The following is a 20425-nucleotide window of genomic DNA, read 5'->3' as shown; positions in this document are numbered from 1 at the left end:
GTCTGGGGGCTTCTGCTCGTCTTCGCCGCACTTTGTCTGTGGCCAACAAATGGGGAAAGTGAGTACGGTGCGTGTCGGGCGGGGAGGGTGGTCTGCAAGGGACCCCCGGGGCGTGTGAGGGAACCGCTGAGGGGTTCCCGGTGTGGGCGTGAGGGGCTTGCCCGTGAGGGGGGGTGCGAGGGCGTCGGCTGCTTGTGTGTGTTTGGGGGTGCGTGTGAAGGTGTCGGTGGGGGGTCCCTGTGTGAATGTGTGCGAGGCGGTCAGTGTGTGTGTGAGGGGCTCCCTGGGTGTGCGAAGGGGTGTGTGTGTCAGGGGGTTGGTGAAGGGGGGTTCCTGTGTGAATGCGTGTGAGGGGTGTGCGAGGGGCTTCCTGCGTATGGGGGTGTGAGGGGGTCGGTGAGGACTCCCTGTGTGTGTATGGGGCTCCCTGGAGGGGGGGGTGTCGGTGAGGGCTCCCTGTGTGTGTATGTGTGAGGGGCTGCTGCGGCGCGCGCCGTTTCCCGCCGCGGTGCGCGGTGTCGCCCTGCCCGCTGGGGCTGGGCGTGTTCTCCGGGTACGCGTCCCCTCCTCGGGCGCGTTGAACAACGCGGGGCTGCACGTCTGCCTCTCTCCCTCCCTTCCCCCGTAAGGGCGGGGGGCGGCTGCTTTTTTACACACGGGCTCCGCAGAGCCGCAGTCCCCGACCCGGAGGGAGGGGGGGTCGTGGTGCCCCTTCGTCCCCTCCTTTGTGTTTCCCCACCTGACCCGCGTGTTGCTGCTGCTCCCCCCTCCAGAGCCCGGTGCGGTGCGTGGATCTCTGCAGCCAGGGCTGCGAACTGCGTAGTAAACACTTGCAGGCTGGGAAGAGCTGTGTTTTCTTTCCCCGCATGGAAGGAGCTTGATCTTTGTCAATATTTAGAGGCTGTATGCAATAACCTGCCATAATGAGTGAACAATTCCTGGAAATAAGTGCCTTGCCTTTTATTGCCGCTTTACTGCCGAGGAAGGGTTTCACTCGCTCTGCTCGGGGTGCAGAATTACGGTGGCATCCCGCAATCTAAAGGTCACAGTCTGCTGTTATTTTTTTTTTTAAATTAATTTATCGGTTGATACTTCACGTTTGTACATAAATAGAAACGTTTGATGGCCGGTGAGCCATATCGTAAAGAAGGTGATTTTTAATTTATTTTTTTTTTAAGTAGCTATGTTGTATCTCGCATTAAGATTTGTGCAGTTGACTTAGTAGCGTGCGAGCCTCTTCCTCCGATTTTTAATTTACAAAAAAAGCGCGGTTCACTGTGCGCAGCCGGGGGTGCCTGGATCTCTCCCCGCCGTTTGTCGCCTGCGGATCGCGGTGTCCGTCAGTCCGTCTTGTTTGGGACTCGCCAAAGCCCCGACTTTGGTTTTTTTGTGTGCGTTTCAAACCTGTGATTATGTTGCAGTGCCCGCCCCCTTCGGGCGCAGGGGGAAATAAAGGGGGCAGGGATGGCTGGCGCTGCGATTGATGAGACTGCAATCATCACCATATTAATCCCGGTGCTGATCGGTTTTCTTCTGGTATGTCGGGCTGACGCTGGATTGAGAATATCTTGCATGAAATTGGCCTTCCCTTGTTTTCTGGAGTGTCTCTAGAAAGGGAGATGGTGAATGTACCTTGCAGCCCAACCATTTTAAAAGCTGCTCCCTCTCATTCAGCGTCTGCAGAAACTGGGATGTTTCTTTGCTGCTTCTTGATGCTTTAATTTCTTTTGCTGTGGGTTTTTTCAACATGTGTGTGCCCCTCGCTTTCAAAAAGATAGGCGTTGTCGGAGGGAGGGAAGGGAGAGATGAATTTTCTCCACTTCAAATGTAAAGGGAAAGAATTCTGAAGGTAGAAAGGCTTTTCTAAAAGTAGTTTCAGGTTGTAAAGCAAGGGAAGTTCTGTGGATGCATTGACAAGGAAGCTAACTACAAATCGAAAAAGTGAGCAAGAAGTGCATTGATGGAGTCTGTATTGCATGTCGAGTAATACTGCGTTTCATTAGCCAGTGAAATCCAATTAACTCCTTGCAACTTAGGCTTTTGCATTGTTGTGGCAGGGCCAGCGAGGGCTGGAGAGCCGCAGTCTTGTTCCACGAGTTGCACATTTTGGCTAGAGCTGTTTTCAAGAGGGATCTTAAGTTTAAAAACAAAACCCTAGTGCCCTTCCACCGGGCTTAGAGAAGGATAGAGTGGAGAAAGGGAACAGGAGAGGAGGGAGGAGATCTGTCTGGTGTATCCTGAAACTGCTAGGACACACGCTTACAAATTTTTTTTTCTTGTTTTACCTGGTACAACATACTATCAAATAAAAATGCTTGCCCAGCTCTGGCAATAAAATAACACAAGAATAGTATGTTAGGATTTTAAGTGCCAGTCCTCTGAAGTGTTTGCGGTTGCCACTTAGCTAAAATGACCCAATTAAGAACCTCCCAAATGAAATATCTTCCTTCTGTAAAAGATCTAGATGTTTAAATATGGGGAGATATGCTGAAAAATTTGTCTTGGCTGAATACTGCCTCTAATCGATCGTCTTTGTAGTTTACAGTTTAATAGCCTTTGTTTTCACGAGTTACTGCTGAAAGAATTTTGCTGTTAGGGGGAAAAATGATCTCCAGAGCAGATGTTTTGCATCTCTTCATATTCTTCTCTCTCCCCACAATAGTGGAAGGAAGATTAATCTTAATTTTTATTTGTTTTTCATATATACTGTGTCATAGCTAAAAGGCACTTCCATTTTCGGTCAAACAAGCAAGGCATTCCTAAATAGGAATACAAAGGAGTTACAACTGGAGGGGAGAGACCCATCCCTTTAGTGCTAAATTATATAAAATCTGTTTGCAGTTATATGACAGAAACCTCTTTAAAATGCAGGTAGCTTCAGTGGAAAGCTGCTGATTCAAAAATAGTCATTAAAAATTCTGGAAATTTCTTGAGAATCTGTTAGAATAGCTCAAAAATAAAAAGACCCTTCATTAAGATGAAGCGTGTCCTGGTGTAACAGTGCATTGGATGTGTAAAGCTACAGCTGTTGGAGGCTGTTTCATCCTAGGGGTGGGTTTAAGATGAAGTGTAAACATGATGTTTTCTTTCTTTTCTACCTTGAGCGCGATGGGGTTTTGATTTTCACCCTTGTGTGCATTTACAAAGGGAATGTCTAGAAAGGACTTGGTTAAACCTTTCAAATAAAAATAATGGGTTTAGGTCTGATAATACTTCAGAGTGATAGATACCTTGATGGATTTGTTCATGTTAGCTGTGAGCTTTTTGTTTATCTACCCAGGCTATATGTTATGTTTCTGATGTTAATAACCAGTAGCTCATGCTGTGTGTTTAATCTCTCTCCCAGGTTGCTTAGTAAAAACCGTCCTGACCTCGCGAGTGTCAGCGTTGCACACACCTAGCTTTGCATCAGCGTTTTCACGTATGCCTCGTGGTTAGTGAATGTTGTTAAACGGATAATTCCTGCTCTAATTGAGGCTGTGGATTGAAAATGTGTTTAAGGAATTGGTGTCAGTCGGTTCAGTAGAGCGAGGAGAGGAGGGAAGTGTTGAGGGTGATGGGAGTCCATGGGAAGGAGCAGGGAGCCAGGCACTACTTGGACTTTTTTGATTCTTTTGGGTTGTACTTTCAAAGCATTTCCATACCAAAACTGGAGCAAAGGCTTGTGTGAGTCAGAAACTGAAAGGGTTAGGAAATGGTGGTGACTTAGCTAATATCAGGCAAAATGTGTTGAGAACGTGAGCAAGCGGAGAGACAGGCGTGGAAAGATGTGTGGTAGAAGTTTCAGTGCTGAGCCATTGGTGAGAGAGAGAAATCCTCTTATTTATATGAAGGAAATTTAACTTTGTTTTTAAGTATGTTGTGAGAAATGAGGAAAGGAGGGGGCTGCAGAGACTGAGAAGACATCAGTTTAGTACAGCAGAAGGCATGATTTACTTGCTTTAATAGGGAAATTCAGATTTGATAAACAAGTTGTTAATTTTTATGTCAGCTTTTCTCTGACAAGTTGTTTCTTCAGACTGGTTCTGAAGTATAGTTAAAGCGCAACTCCAGTGATACTGAAATGGTTTTAATCTTGAAATATACACACAGTCTAGGGTTGAGGAATTTCCATGTGATGATTTTTGAATCTCTCTTCATTGCTAAATAATTAATTTCTAACAGTATATGTTACCTTGGGAAAAGTTGTTTCAAATCCTGTTAAATTTTCTGCTAAACTGGCATTTACTAAGAAAATCTTGGGAGGAGATTTTTTTTTAAAGCATCTAACATTTAGATTTAAAATAAATTTCAGGGCTGTAAGTCTTAGCTTTAAAGAACAATTTCAGCTGATGTTTAACTGAAGCTTTTTTCTCTTCCCCATTTTTTTTTTTTCTTTTTACTCTGAAGTACATTTTACCAGTGATCACTGGAACTATTAACTCAGGGAGACTAGAGGAGACAGTTTTGTTAAATGATTAATTATATTGTGTGTATATTCCATCTGTGTGAATTGTGAGCTACCGCAGGGTTCATTGTAGAGGAGTTTGTTTATGGTCTTGAACTTTGAGAGACAGAGGAAATAATATATGCAGGAAACCTGTTTTTCTCACACTGGATGTTAACTTTATGATCCCACACCAGAAAACAACTTATCTGGCTCATCATCTGTAATAGCACTGAGGTCCATAACTTACAAAATGTACTGAATGAAATTATTTTTAAAAAATAGATTATTTCTCTAGATTATCTGCAGTTAAATTAATAAATTTTATGAACATTATTCAACTTTCTTGAAAAGGTGATGGCTGAGAAGCAATGTCAACTTTTTGAAAAAGTTATTTAAACTTTGGTTTATGGAATTAAGTACATTCTTACTTGGATTTTAGTGTAAAGCTTTCCCATTTGGAAATGCTTTGTGATATTATCAAGTAGCAGCTGGTTTTTATTTATATGTGTGAATGCACACATAGGAATGGGTAAACTGCAGTTTATTATTGAAAACCGTTGTGTTTCTAAATTTTTTAAAAAGCTGCAGTTTGAGTAATTGCCTCAAGAGTCGTAATTGAAGTTGCTGCAGATTTGCAGTTTCAGTTTATTTTAGATCTTTCTGACCAAGTTGAGCTTTTAAGGTTGCTGGGCTTGGGTGGCGAGGGAACGTGCTGCTTTTGGGAGTTCTGTGTTCGGAAAGACTCCAGGAATGCAGTGATGTGTTTGAAAGGTAGAAGTACTGTTTTAGTATTTTGATATATTTGACATGTATAATTTTTCTATCACTGTAAATTGTATAGACAGCTTCTTTGTGTAGGTTAGTTGGATTAGTTTTTATGATTTATGAAAGCCACTTAAAAAAGAATAGTTTCAGATTTTTTTTTTATTGTACAAAAGCAGAACTCAACAAACAGGAGTTGATGAAGACACATTTGTGGTTGTTAGCCAGCCTGTCTTGTGTGTGGTTTTTTTGGGTTGGTTTTTTTCCCTCTTAGCCAAGTCATGACAGGTACAATCTGGACTGATTTCTGTAGTACTATATTTGTCTTTTTTGTGTCCAGAACTGTCTGAGACAAACTTTGAGGATCAGCAAATGGTTATTAACATACAGTGTTCATTCATGTATTTTTGTGCTCTGCAAGCAGAGCTATACCACGTTCTCAAACTAAAAAACAGGCAGGACTTATTTAGACAGGACTTCTTGTTTCTGCCTAAGTTAGTTTAATAATAGTTTGGTTTATTCATGAGTTAAGGAGATACATTCTGTCAGAACTGGTGTTAGCATGGTGGTGTATTGTGAAGGTTTAGCTTGTATTTATCACTGAAAATTTTTCTTTTTAACCTTTGCAAATGCTAAATATGAGCAGATCCCTTAGGATTTTTTTCAAGACACCAATTAACTTCTTCAGCGTTGATATCCTCAAGAAGTTGCTGTTGTGGCACAGGATTATTTAAAATGTGCTGAAGAGCAGAATTCTTATTTCTTTGTTTACAGATTGATTTGCATATGACTTGTAAGCTTTAATGCCAAATTTATTTATTAATTTAGAAATAGCTGGACGAGTAGATTTCCTATTAATCTGTTCCTTTTTTTGTGAACTTGATAGTATGAGCAGAAATAACCATCTATATGTTTCAGTGACTCCCTCGACAGTTTTTCAAGGAGACTCGTCTTTGACCTCCACAGTGAGAAGGGACCTCACACCCCAGTATAGTACTAAGATAATTCCTCTAGAGGAACAAATCCACTTAGTAAATAATTTGGTAGAGCAGCAAATGTATGCTTTTATAGCAACATTAAGTAATTTTAAGTTAAGATAGTCACTGAAGAGAAGTCCTAACCAGGTTGTGCTTTAAGAACTTCATGCTATGCTGTTGACTTTAAAAAAGTGTTTGAATAAACTTCTAAAGCAGGAAATAGGTGAGCTGCACATGTATATGATTTACATGTAATAGTATATAAAATCGGTATGTGTCCTGCTTTTGTGAATAAGCAGTTTGTGAAGATGTGTGTTTTGGGCAACTCCAGTGACCTAATAAGTTAGTTTGCTGTGTGTTGCTTGTATTGAAATAGCTCTGTGACCAGTAAGGGCAGTGTTATCTGCAAACCTCTTATTGGTGCCATTATATGCTGTAAAGATAGCTCTGTTTACTTGGAAGTGTGAGCATCAACTCTGATCAAAACACTTTCTCTGAACAGGTGGGCTTTTTTTGGAGTTCTTTACTGAAGATCCCTTCTCCCTGTGGAGGGGAGCAGTGTCAAAATGTGGCAACATCAGGCAAATGCAGAGAAAGTTAAGAGTCCTTGATGATAGAGGCAAGCTTAGAAGTGCTTTGGTTTTTTTTATCTGCTGGGTCACTTTTACCGATTGTTTCCAGAGCTTTATAATTTTTTCCTTCAATACAAAAAGTTCACAAATTAGTACACTACTTGTTTAAGTCAGCTACTTATACAATACCGTTCAAATAGCACAAGGTTTGATTGGAGGCAGGAAAGAAGAATTTTTTGAAGTTCAAAATGCATGAAATGAATACATGCTGAAGTAGTCAAAGATCCCTTGTACTTTATCAGAGTGCAGTCTGCTTGAATGAAAGGTACTGTACCTGCTGTTAAGTTTATAAACTTGGTTTATACAGATTACTTTTTAAATTATTCATGATGCTACATTACAAGTATATCTGACAGGTTTAAAATAAATGGCTTGATGGTAAGAGGGAGCATGCATAAATTAGAGCTGGATAATGTGCTCTTTGAAGTATCTCTTCCATTTGTTACTACTGGAATACAGTAGGTAGCTGCAGCTGAATGTGTGATTCTCAAGTACGGAGTACATCATTATCTTCAAATTGTGTTATAGTGGCAGTTCTTATGTAAGACAGATGAGATGAAGTGGCAGGGAGGAATGAGGTGCTCAGTTTGTATTTATACACATTTTGCTGAAACGTGGAGAGTATTTATGGGATGTAACTTCTGTAAGCACAGCAGTTGAAAGGGTCTACAAATAGCTGTGTGCTGGTAAGGTTAGGACGGTATCACACTGTTTTATTTACTCTCTTTTGTAAGAGGTGTTTTAGCAAGGTGGCAGGACGCTTTCCCATATACTTACTGGGACAGTCTGTCTGATCTGCTATGGATCATGGTACTCGGCTTGAGAAGTCTTCCTGATATGCGTGCATGGGAAAACACTGCTGAATTGTTGTGTTTGGAAAAGGTTACTGGTGGGGAAAGAGAATTCCAGATCTTTTGGATGCAAAACCAGCATCTCCAAACACAAATTGACACAGTGCTGGTTTTCCTGATTTTGTAGACAGGCAGCTCATTATATTTGAGAAGCAAGCTCCCAAAGTAGTTTATGGTCTCAAAAAAGCCCTGAAGTGATGTGTGATAGAGCAGCCTTCAAAACCAGAAGTTTTTCTGAAAGTGGAAGGTTTTCTTATGGATCATTCAGATTAAGTCTTAATCAAAGAGGTACAACATTTTGGAGCAAGATCTGGTGACGGCTGCTCCTGGAAACAGTCTGTAACTAAACTTTTAAAAGAGATTTGTCTTGAACTTTGTAAGGTCTTTATCCCTGGATCTCACTGGGGCCGTTTCCTCATTACTTGCACTGGCTTCAGTTTAGAATAATCTCCACATTTTGTCCCTGCTGCTCATGTCACCTCCCCTTGGGTCCCTCTATGTGAGAGTGGCGTGGACCTTGAGAAGCTTAAAAGCACATGGCAGACACCTTGCGGGAGAAGGGAAGAAACGGTAGGAACAGACAAGTATTTGCATGGCCCAGCTGAAGAGCTGAAATCGCAATGGAAATAACCTTGTTTGTCCCATCCCCTGTGCTCTTTTTCAGTGCAGAAATGACTTCCGTTGTGCTGTTTTTGTTGCTTTCTCCTGGGAGTTCTGATGTGTAGTTAAATTGTTGCTGTTGTCTTCTCTAGTCAAATTTCATGTATCCCACTGGGGATTTGGTTTGTTCTCCGAAATACCGGTGCAGTTAAATAGTGTGGATTGTTCTTGTTAGGCTTGCAGGTGGCTCTACCTTTCTCTCAGCTGAGAACCACTGCTAAGAGAGACGCTGAATGTGATGATGGCCCAAACTGGATAAAGAGTTCATGGACCCACTGGTGTGGAGGGAGCTCACTGGAACCGTGATGGTGTCTGGCTGCCACAACGGGATTTTTAGCTGCAGCTTCTCTCTGGTTGTTCTGTATCCCCAGCAGGTGGAAGCAGCTTGTGGTGTTCTGTATTGATTGCAGTTAACATCTTCTTTCCATTTATTGTGGCTGAAGCTATTTTTTATTTTTTGATATAGGTGTACATTTTATCGGTCCCTTGCAAACGCCATGTCTCCTGGGAAGTATGGAGGCGTTGAACATCCAGCCATGTAGAGATGCATATAAGTTGCTGTTATTGCATGTACTTTGCTCCTCTTCCTCAGACCGGAGAGGTACTAAGACTAGGAGAAGGAAAGTTGCAAACCAGTGGGAGGTATGACTGTGTGTGGAGGAGGATGCAAAAAGTTGAGGGGTCTGTTAGTCCTGTTACTCACGTACCTTGAATGTGGAGATTTTGTTTTAATAAGTTATGTTGATATTACCTTGAGCCTCTTCGAGTGGCTACACCCCATGATGGTGGGGTTCTGATTGCTTATTTGTTTCCTTTCTTGTGTGTGTGCTAATAAAATGTTTGTATTTTTGTCACATTGGAGCGGGCTGATTACATGGACAAATATTTTCATTGATACTGCATCTCAACAAGAGGCACGTAATATGTATTTAGTATTTAAGTTATGAGAACCTCTTTTAAAATTTGAGCTTGTATACACTTCAGTGGGTTGTGGTCCAAAAATGTGGCCAGCGTTACCAGTGAGCGAACAAAGGTCCTTTCAAGTTGGTTTGGTTGTTATCCTACAGAAATAAGGCACAGAGAAATGCATGAGTGTGTGTATGCGGCGGTGGTTCTGGACTTCAGCAGAAACACATGTGGAATGGACATCTGTTTTTACATGGTTTGTGTTCTGTGAATCTCTCTTGGTAGTTCATTGTTTAAATAAACGCGTTGCATTAGCTGTACGGCTTCAGTGCCAAATGCCCACTGATCAGATGTGTTAGGGGTTTGTTGTTCCCAAGCTGTACAATTCAACACATTTGAAGAAGATTACGAAAAGAATTCAGGGTGGATCGCAATCAACACTTCAAAAGCAATGGCTTTGGAGTAACTCGGCTATAACACAGCACAGCCCATGGAAAAACACTGTCATCTTAACAGATGCAGTGTTATTTTGGAGATTCCACTGTATAAATACATGGACCGTGGTTGAATTGTGATGGCAACAGATGCAATCTCAGTTCTCGATTCTTTCATCTCTTTAATATTTAAAAATACCCCACAAAGTAAAAGAAAATAAACCACAACATCAAGGCTGAAAAATCTGTAAATTGTTGGGGTTGTACCTTTTGGGCCTCGTTTCATTTCAGATACGTCACTGCAGATTAGACTCGGGCAGAGTAAATGCTCATCGCTATGAGGGAGTCTCTGGAAGTGCTGCTACTCACAGCTTACTGTACAATTTGCATATGAATGGAATTATTCAGCTGTACTTAAGAAATGTCAGCAAGATTGAAGTCAGAGTTGGTTAACCTGGCAAAAAGATATTTCCAGTATTTTTCATGAAAAAATCTGATAGTATGAAAGAAAGAATTACACATTCTACTGGGTAAGCCAACGTTGTCTGAGGATTTTCTTGGTGTTTTTGTAGTTGATATCAGTGACTTTATTTTTAAATTTGACTGCAATACATTGCAGTGTGTGAGAGCGAGAGAACTGGAATGCGGGAATCAGATGTTGTATCGTAAAGCTGCACAGTTGTGTTCACATTTGTTTATCTTTCCAGATTTGCCTTTGTTTAAATACTGATTTGACAAGTATAAATTGAGAGCAAGGGTTGTCATTTTTTTTAATGAACATTCAATAAGACATAGCAGGATGTTATTATCAGTGCATTCACCTCTGTCCATCCACTAGTTGCGTAGAAAAGCCTGAATTTAAGTACTGTAAGTGGATTTTAAAAAGGGACCACATATTTTTTGTGAGCAACAACATCAGTAGTCATGCATGCTAAAATAGAGAGTGATCACATCTCGTGCTTCAGAAGCTGACAGCGTGCAAGGGTTGGGAAGAAATCGTATTCCTCCTCCGAGTGTTTGTAGTTCCCTCCCCATTTGTAAAATACAGAGAAATGCTGTACTCAGGGATGGTTGAAGGGTGTTGTTTTTAGAAGACTGATGTGACTTCAGATGCTCGTGTGACTCCGTCGTCCAGGTGAAGGCACTTTCACCGGGAGCTGTGTGTTGTCAGGCGTTTGAAGAACTGTACTCTTAAAGTTATGAGAGTGGGGGTGTTGGAATCAGCTGGCTGATAAGGAGATAGTATATTACACTAAAAATAAACCCCAGATCTTCACAGGCGGCTGTTAACATTACCTGGTGTCTCATGCAGTTAGAACGAAACAAAAGTTGAGCTGGTTTGAGCGTGATTTGGGCTCCCTGTGAGGCAGAACACTGTCCTGACCTCAGGATGACCGTCATTGCTTGTGGTGTCTCATGCCTTGAGTTCGTCTCTAACACCCTCGCAGCTTCCCCTGGACCGAGTGAGATGAGAAGGTGTGAATCCTGTTCATATGGGGAAGTGGATAGGGAGAAGTGAAGTGCAGAGGGGCTGAGGATACAATTGTCATGTCCATTGAGTTTTGCAGCGGGAGGGACAAACGCTCCATTTAGGATGTCTACGTACCCTGGTTGGGTATTTCCCTCTCTGTTCTCCTCCATCAATACTCAACCTTTCTGTGGTGTCGCTTGCTGTGTGGCTCCTTGTTGTCATTGTTGAAGCAGAGGGTGATGGCAAGGCTGGCTGTGTTGATGTTGAGTCTGGTGCCCAGGCTATGGATTTGTGGGATGCTGTACACCAGCGTAACTGTTGAGATGTTCAGACCATGGAGGAGTTAATTTTCCTCTCAGCTGATTTAACTACCGAGTTGCAGTGGCTCATGGAAGGGCTCGATGAGAGCCTGAGGGGATCCTGTGGTTGAGAACTGGGTGAGGGAGAAGCAGAACAAACGCTTGCTTTAGCACAGCTCTCCATTGAGCAGCACTCAGTGCTTTTTGTGTCTGTACCATGAAAGGTGGGTTTCGGTCATGTAGCGTCTCGCAGGATGCTGGGACCGGAAGGGAAAATACTTCCTCTAGATTAGGGAGCATTGGGTTCATAGATGAAAGTCCTTCAGCATCACAGAGCACACCTCGCTGGCAAGGGGCAGCTGCAGGCAGAGGCGGAGGCTTCTTACAGAAATGGCTGTGAATCTGGACACGAGGTTAGTGTGACCGTCTAGCCATCCTCTCAAAGTAGCTGAATTGTTTTTATTGAATTATGATGGGTTGGTTGGTTTGTTTAGTGAAGACAGGTTTCAGCAAAAGCTGTAGACTGAGTGCTTGATGAATGTAACAGTTTTATCACAGAATCCCAGAATTGTTTAGGTTGGAAGAGACCTTTCAGATCATCGCATCCAACTGTTAACCCAGCACCACCAAGTTCCTTCAGCCTCATCTTCCCCAGGGTGAACAACCTCAGTTTTACTGAACTAAAACCAGTTATTACGACTCTATGACTAAGACACTATGCCTGTGTAACTTTGTCATCTTCTGGTGGAAATGTAGTGAATTTTGGTCCAATTTGTCCTTCAAAGTTAACTTGTTCTGCAGTGTGAAGGCATCTGAGCACTCCTAGTGTATTACAATTTTATGTATTGGGATGGAGTGTGAGTAGTTTTCATAGTGACTAAAAACAGCATGCAGGAAGAGCTTGCTTTGAATACACAGTTTGAATCTAATTTTGCATATTTTTAGCTGAATTTTTGTATTGGCTGACAGCTGTTAGAACACCTTGATTCTCAAATACAGCCTTTTTAGAAAATGCAAGCTTTTTTGCCAATGAATAGCATTTGCCATTTATACACCGTCATGTAAATATTTAGATGCCTACTCAGATCCTTAATTTTAACATTTTTAAATCACAAAATGGCAAAGTATGTATTTTCTGGTAGATTACTTCTCATTTGTGTTATTTTTTTATTTGGGTGGTAAATGGAATTGTAATTAAAAAGATCTGAACTTTGGGACTTAATTAAAACCTTAAGTGTGATGGACAGGATTTATTTTTCTTAAATCAACAGGAAAAATAGTTTGTCATTGTTTCTCAAAAGTTGAGTGTTAATGGATCTTGCCCACTGACTGTTTTGCAGGTTTCTATGCAGGAGTCCTTTTTAATTTGGAATTAATTACTCGTTGAACTGAATCATTTCAGTGAAGTGAAATGAGGCACTTGCTGAAGTAGCTGTGAATGTAAAAGCTATCTTAGCATTTCAACAAGGGGTGGCTCCAAGGGAGCACTGAACAGCAAATTTACCAGTCCAAACTTTTTTTGCGTAAATTATATGCTTACTATTTTTATTTAAATTACAGTAGGCATTTGCCCTAATATATGCTGTTTCATGTTAGATTTGTAATTAAGTTTATTTTTAGAAGAATGTGAAGTGGTTTATATAAAATTATTTTCTATTCTTGTAAATGAAATAATTGTTTATATTGACTTTTAATTTCATGCAAATGTGGGTTTTTTTTTGGCTTGGAGATTAAGCAGAAGTCTAATTATTTGAGAGTATTCCCATAAAGAATGGAAGATTCGTTGTCACTAGCTAGGGGCACTGATAGGCAGAGTTAACTCTTATTTAGGAACGTTCAAATGGAGTGACAGATGTTACAGAATGTGGTACAATGGGTTTATATAGTAAATTTTACTTATTGATGTTCTTCATGATTAAGCTTAGAAAGCCAAATTGTAACTGCATTTGGAAACTGTCAGGGAGATAAGAAATATGGTCATAATGTGGCGATTTCTCAAATTGCCTGAATATGTTGCAATCGTTGGCAAATGGGATGGACAAGTGAGTGTTAATTGTGTGCAAGCCAGACTTGCTATTTTTAATTTGGCCTTGCTATCATGTCTCTTCGCAGCTGAATTTGAAGGCTAAGGGGAGTTGAGTGATGAGTCATTATTATTGAGTTAGTAAAATCACAATTGATCTCAATTTCCTGTTGATTCCGAAATTACTGAAGTGTGAAAGCCGAGAGTGACTGATGACTTCTTGGAGGGGAGTTGGAGGCTGGAATGTGGAAGTGGCTCTCTCTGGAGTAACTCAATGCTACCCTGGGTGTTAGCACAAAAATGGCTGTAGGGAGAGCAGATGTGTGTCTGCATGGGGGCTTTGATGAACGTGTGGTGGTCTGATGCTGAGTTACCCAGGAGTAGCAATAACCCGAGTTAGCCAGGAGTAGCAGTAACCTGCGCACTAAAATACGCTCCTCAGCAAGGTAGGAAGGGGAGAGGTTTCTTAAGTGGTGACTGATAAAAGCTTAAGATTAAACTTTTTATTAGTCTACTCAGTGCTGGAGATCTCTTCTGATTGAGCTGTGTTTATGTCACTTAGTTCAGGAGATATTATCTTGAAATCCCTTTGCTCCTAGGTACTGTTTACCGTGAAGTCTCCTGCTCTCTTGCAGAGTGAGTGTCAGCCTGTGCAGTGACAGTGGGGTAGGGACAGCAGAGGTGCGTGATGGAGAAGATCTTGTGTATCTCGGTTATCATGTGCAATTATCGCCTGATGAATCCTTCATCTTGTTGTTCTGTTCTGTTATTTTCTTGTGATGAAATGGGTTTATTTATTATTTGACAGATACTAATTAGAAACATTGTGGTAACATGTGCAGGTAAGGTTTAAAATTCCTTTTTTCCCTTCCTAGAACTTACTGTTAGCAAAACTTTGTTGTTGTTAGGAACTAAGTTACGTCACTAGACTTTGCTCACATTGCATGTGTGAGACTAAATTCTGCTGAAAGGGGATTTGTTGGAAGAAATCAAAGGGAGGATGTATGCTCTTCTGCTCTGAGTTATATTTGGGAGCAAGCTATAAAGAAGCTTTGAAGTATCATTTTAGGAAGAGAAAACTTAATTATGTTCTCTGGAGGAATAAGAGGAGGTCAGGTAAGGCTGTCCGTTCTCCTCTGTTTGTTGCATCCTTCACAAAATTCTGATTTTAAAGAAATTTTCTGCAGTGGTATTGTGGAAGATAAATAACAATCTGTGTTCTGTCTTACGACTGTTCAGATGGTGTTTGGACTGTTAAAACTTGTTGTGGATGTACACTCTGGTACGCTGTGTTAAGACAGAAATCAAGAACTAGGAGAGATACACTTTTTCCTTGGAGAGAAATAAATTGCTCTAAGAGGGTGCAGAAAACTCCTTTCCTCTAGAAAAAGTTGAGCGAGCACGGAGTTGTATGGTTTAAATTTGGTCAAGTGTGGAAAAGACACTGGTTTTCAGAGATATAGGATGTTTCTTCAGGTTGTTGTGAATTCAGAAGTAAGAGTTCCCACACATGAAAGCCATGGCTCAGTGTTCCTGAGGGTTGTAAGGAGCTGCAGGAGAGCTTGGCTAGGAGTGATCACGGCCGTTCTCAAAGCTGATACCTTACACCTTGTCTTGTAGCATCTGTGTTGATATGTCCCGGTACAAAAGCACTTTGTTAAACCAATTAAACACATAATATTTTTATAATACTTGTGGTTTGGAAAAATTGATGTGACCAGTTTCCTCGTGAAGTGACAAGAAGCCAGTTGTGCTGACAAAGTGGAAGGCGTTAGGAAGTGGTGCTTTATCCTCTCAAGAGTAATGTGCTCTTGTTTTTGGTTAATCAGCAGGATGTTCTCCTGCATGTCAGATGTCTTGGCTGCTTTTGTGATCTGTATTGGTGAAGAGCGAGGGGAAAAAAAAAAGTCGGAAACAGACTAGGTTTAAATGCTTTACAGGAGCAGAAAGCCTGCAGCCCTGTATTTCTCTGTTTTAGTATAACTGGTAATGGCCACGTTTGGGTTGGACGTTTTGTGTTTATGTTTGTGTTTTAAACAATAAATAAAAGGAACAACTTGCCCTTCAGAAGAACATAATGTGTAGCCTGCTGAAATACTCTGGAGCAAAAGGGATATAATTAACCCTTTTCCCTTTAGTTTGGTTATGTTTCAGGAGGTAATGCAAAATGCCTAAAACATCTGAAACTGCTTATTTACCAGTTCAGTGAAGTAAGGATTTTTCAAGTCTGAAAATCAAACCTCTTCCTCCTCTCTCCATTGCCTTCCCCTCCTTCCCTGTTTCCTGATCCGCAGTTTCCAAATTTGTAATAGGTCTAGTACTGATTGCCTTTTTAAAAAATTTTTTTTTAAACTTAAAAGCAGCCATTGAAGGGAGAGGTTTTTATTTCCTGTCACTCTTGCTCAAGGCTATAGGGAATAGATCTTGGAAGTTCAGGCACTTGTTCAGGCCTTTCAGAGGAATTTTTAAAAGGTGCTTTGCTTTTGATGCAGTGAAGGGCAACGACTTGAAAGGACTGACAGCACACCCAGGGTTTGGCTTATTGCATGAACGAAACCTCTTGCTATGATCCTGAATTATTTTGCTTTAGTGACCGGGTGCTCAAGTACCACAGTTTTGAACTCCTCTTTTAAGATAGTTTTATTACCGTTCAGTGGAAATGGGCTGAAATGCTTCCAACATTTCTCCCCCATCTTGACTCTCCTTGAAGAACGTGAATTAGTGTGAGAAAGTGTCTGTAGCTCCCACTGGGTCAAATAGAGGTTGAGATAAATATAGGTATCTCTGTGTGTATTGTAATATTGATCATCATGTGGTAAATAGTTCCTTGACAGCAGCATTGCCAAGTCTGATGTTTTATGCTTCGTTTGTAAGTTTTGGTGCAGTCTTGCTGCTGGCTCTGTGCTCAGACCTGCTTTTTGTTCTTTGATGGGTATCTTCTTCATTACTTCCTTTTGACCAGCCTTTCCTTTCAGATAAAATGTCATCCTTTGGACTGGTTGATGTGACTGGGGCTGACTTGATCTGTTAGTTCACCAGCAACTCCTTTTGTTACGACATTTTAATAAGCTAACAGTCTCCACATAGACACGTTTCTGTCTCTCACTCACTTCCATCAGTATAGGTGTCTACATATTCACACCAAAACAAAGATGACTTTGGAGACTGTCTTTCCTTTAAATACTTTGGTTTTATCTGTTCCATTATAAAATTCTTTACTCAGTCTATTTCATGGGTGGCGTTTTAGGGAGGAACGCTGACCTGTGTGTTACTTCACATTGCCTCCCTCCCCCCCCCAAGTTGTATTAGTTGGGATTTTTTGATTAATTTGGTAAGGAATATAAAAATATGACCTGAGTTACAAATGAGATCATTCAGACTTGGGTGGCATAGCTGAAGCGACTCCACTTCAGCACTTAATTCTGTTCTGATTCATTTATGCTGTCTTTTATTTTACTCTTTGGCTTAACTCAACTGTGGGTATCTGAATTGAGGTTAAAGCATGACTCTTTAGCGTTGTTTACAGATTACTGCCTTCCTGTGTCATCTGTACTAAAAATGTGGCGTGGAAATAAGTCTGTGGTGTGACTTTCTAGTTTGCAGAGGTGGCTGTTGCAGAGATGCTGGGCAGCACCGGAGCAGCAGGGACACAAACGTGTGATTTTATCAGGCCTAATGCAGGGTGCACAGAAGCATTTTACATGGTGTCAAGGGCAATAGAGAGGAAAAAGAGAGCAGGAAGGAAGGGCAGGTAGATGTCTTCATGGTGTGGTAAGGGAAGATGATGACCAAGACCAGTCTGCTTCAGTTGCCCACAGAGGACACCAGAGATGGCTGTGGTGCTACCCAACGCAGTCATTCCTGTCTCACTGGGAGCCTTTTTTGAGAGGTCGCCTTTTTGAAAACAGTCTAGAAATTTTTCCGTTAAAAACAGTGTGTGACCTTTCATGGGTTTGAGGGTGGTTTGTGAGTTCAGGACTTTCTCTTTGTGTCCTAAATTGCTGGTTAACTGTGGAGGAAATAAGGAGACTAATTCCTGGTTTCTGAATCTGAAGTTGAATGAAGCTGGCGTGTGGTAAAGCAAAGCCCAGTCCGCTCAAATGTGTTTTCTTAACATGGAACCGAGTGGCCTTGCACAAATACCGTGGTTTTCTTTCACAACAGCAGTGAGAGGCTGCTGGAGCTGTCAGGGAGTGAGGCAGTGCCAAAGTTTGCCCATCACCTGTGCTCTCCGGTTCATTTTGCCTTCAAGCTAGCAGTTGGAAAAGGGGTTTTTTTGGTGTCTTTCTGTTCAGATTTCTTTTACTTACGCTCTTTTTTCCCCCTTGTTCTGTTAATTGATGCTTTTCTCTCTCAGATCAGATGCAGTTAAGCTTTGCAGTACGGGTATGTTTAAACACGCACATGGCACTGTCACCCAATGTAGCTGTGCCATCGAACGCCCGCCCTGTAGGTGCAGTTCATGTTGGCAGGAGCTGTGTGGCCGGTGTGACAGTGTTGTTTGGGCAGGCAAATCAGAACGGCAGGCAGAACAACTCTTCTTTTTTTTTTTTCAGATGTGCAGAATTAGTTCTGTGGATGGTCCCTCTGTTTGAGAGATGGTACTGTTGAACATCAGGTGAATTCTGCGTCCTGCACGGCACAAGCACCTTGTGGTTGCAGGTGTTCTAGTGCTGAGCCAGCTTTTGACAGCAGAAGCCCACCCCATGAGTACCAGGGTGGATATTTGTGTATTTACTGTAATGCAGTCAGCCAGGTCATGGTGGTTGGTAAGTTCTAGCGCAGTTATGAAAATTGGAGTCTGAAAATAGGTCATCCTCCGACGAAAACTGACTTTTGAGAGCATGAGATCTCTTTAAGATTATGATGTTTCCGATAATTGTGCTTTTCAAGAATCAGTTCAGGTTAAACCTAGTGAAGCATATTTAGATCCACTTTTTTTCTTAGTGAATGCAGTGAGTTAACTTTAAAGGCAACTTACAAGGTGTTTTTCCAAGTTAAATGTTGGTTTGTGTATTTCTCTTTGTAGATAGGCACTACAAAACCAAACTGAAACTTTTTTAAAAAAGATATGTCCCACATAACATTCTCTACTTTCAATCAGATTTCTAATTTCGTGTTGTTTTAAATAGATGTAGAGCTGTAGAACTGGACAAAGATGTTAGTACTAAGTAAATATATTACTCATCTTTTGGTTTAGCAGAAGAAACCATATTTAGTTAAAAATCAGCACAATTTAGTAGTTACTAAATCTCAATAATCTTAAAAAAAACAACCACACCCCCTTGAAATATAAATGCAAAATTAAATTGTTAACTTTGGTTTAATGTCAGAATATTATGTTTACATATTTAAGTGACAACTGGAGCTCAGTGATGGGCTTGCCTTGGTTAGAGCTACTTCACTGGTTTGTTCTTTCACTTGGTGGTTTTTCTCTCCTTAATGTCATCCATCTCTTCTTTCTCGCTCAGATCTCTTCTAATTTTCTATGTTGATTTCTTCTAATTTTCTATGTTGTTTTCTTCATGACCAAAACAGAAAGTGAAATAATAGCAGGGAGTTAGCAAAACTCAGCTTAAGTATGTGTTTTCCAGCTGTATCTTAGCTAGCAGTGGGTTGTGGATACACAGTATAGGGTGAAAATAATGCTGAATACAGAGATGTCCATCTCAGCCTTGCCTTGATTTACCTTCTGGAGTGAGTGTGTGCAGCTGCAGATCCCGGTGAGGAGGTGCCTGAATTTGGGAGTGTCTGAAGCATCCAGGTCTGGTATTGCTGTTTGTTTGGCTCCAGATCCCATCTGCTGTAACTTTGTTGCATCCTTTTCTTCCAACGTACTTCTCCCAAGTTTTGGTTGAGAGCAGAACAGATAACCCATGATGCTGGGGATAACCCCGTTGGTCCCAGTGTTTTCTCATGGGTGGTTTTGTTAGAAATGTGTCAGGGCAACCTTTTGCATCCCAAGCTCTCCAGAAGCACCTGCCAGAGGATGTATAATAGTTCTGCTTGCTGTGCCATTCCAATCTTCTAACAAAAGTAGATTTGTGACAATAATTGCAGCTGCCAAGCAGTAGAACTCAACACAGCTAGGCTGACTAAATACCTGAACCATTTTGTTAACCAGAATTATAACGTTGTGCATCACCCTCAGTGCTTATAGGCAGTGTCTAAAAACTGTATATAGGGTTGGAAATCCAATGTCTAGGGCAGTATATAAATGTAAAAATTAAATGTATAAATGTATGGGCAAAAATGTCACCTTGAACTTAAAAGCCAAATGTGGACAAGTGACTGGCAGTAAATCACTGTTGGCATTTACTTTAGCAAGGTATATATGTAGTTTTCATATGTTTTTTATTTTCACTGTTTTACACTGAAGGTCATTTAATTGCTGAACAGAAGATCTGCATACTTATGTTTAAAATGCTATACTTAACATTGAAAGCTTTTCTTTATCTTCAGTGAAATGGAAACGTGGAATTCTGATGGTTGGTTGTGCTTAAAAGGGCTCTAATTTTCCATGCTTAACCATGATTATCTGGTTGCTTCTCACCCATGTGCATCAAAGGTGCTTTGTGGGGACATGCACGGTTTCTGGTATAACAGAGGTGTTATTTATTTATTCTTTTTCCTGTTACTGTGCTGTGATGCCTCTGAAACAATAAATACCCTGTGTGAATGCTGCTGTTCTGGTACAAGGACACTTCCCTTGCTAGGGCTGTGTTTGTGGTACTAAAAGCGAGTCAGAAGCATCCAACTGGCCAGAAAAGTGAGTTCACATAAGAACTCCTACCGGTATAGCTACTTGAGTTTATATTTGCCTTAAATTGTGTTCTGGTGCAACAGTTTTTGGATGATAAGCCCTGAACTACTACTCACCTTGTCTCTGGTGCCAGCCCACATGTTTTACCTTGTATTTGGAGAGGAAGGTTCTTTTTTTCAATCTAGTTAGCTCATGGCTGGAAAGCCCCACAGCACCTG

General features: G+C 41.2%; 1 protein-coding gene across 1 annotated transcript in view; it reads left to right on the top strand.

Annotated features, from left to right (window-relative positions):
• Positions 1-6: 6 nt before the first annotated feature.
• The window catches only part of IGF1R (insulin-like growth factor 1 receptor), a gene marked incomplete at its 5' end in the record, with an annotated part of 163598 nt that continues 143179 nt past the window's right edge, over positions 7-20425 (top strand). The window contains one exon of the mRNA XM_010185437.1: positions 7-58. Within this exon, the coding sequence (XP_010183739.1) occupies positions 7-58 (52 nt within the window). The remainder of the gene's footprint in view (positions 59-20425) is intronic.

The sequence above is a fragment of the Mesitornis unicolor genome, unplaced genomic scaffold (genome assembly GCF_000695765.1).
Source record: "Mesitornis unicolor isolate BGI_N332 unplaced genomic scaffold, ASM69576v1 scaffold6755, whole genome shotgun sequence".
Classification (NCBI taxonomy): domain Eukaryota; kingdom Metazoa; phylum Chordata; class Aves; order Mesitornithiformes; family Mesitornithidae; genus Mesitornis; species Mesitornis unicolor.
This window is presented reverse-complemented; position numbering and strand designations above follow the sequence as displayed.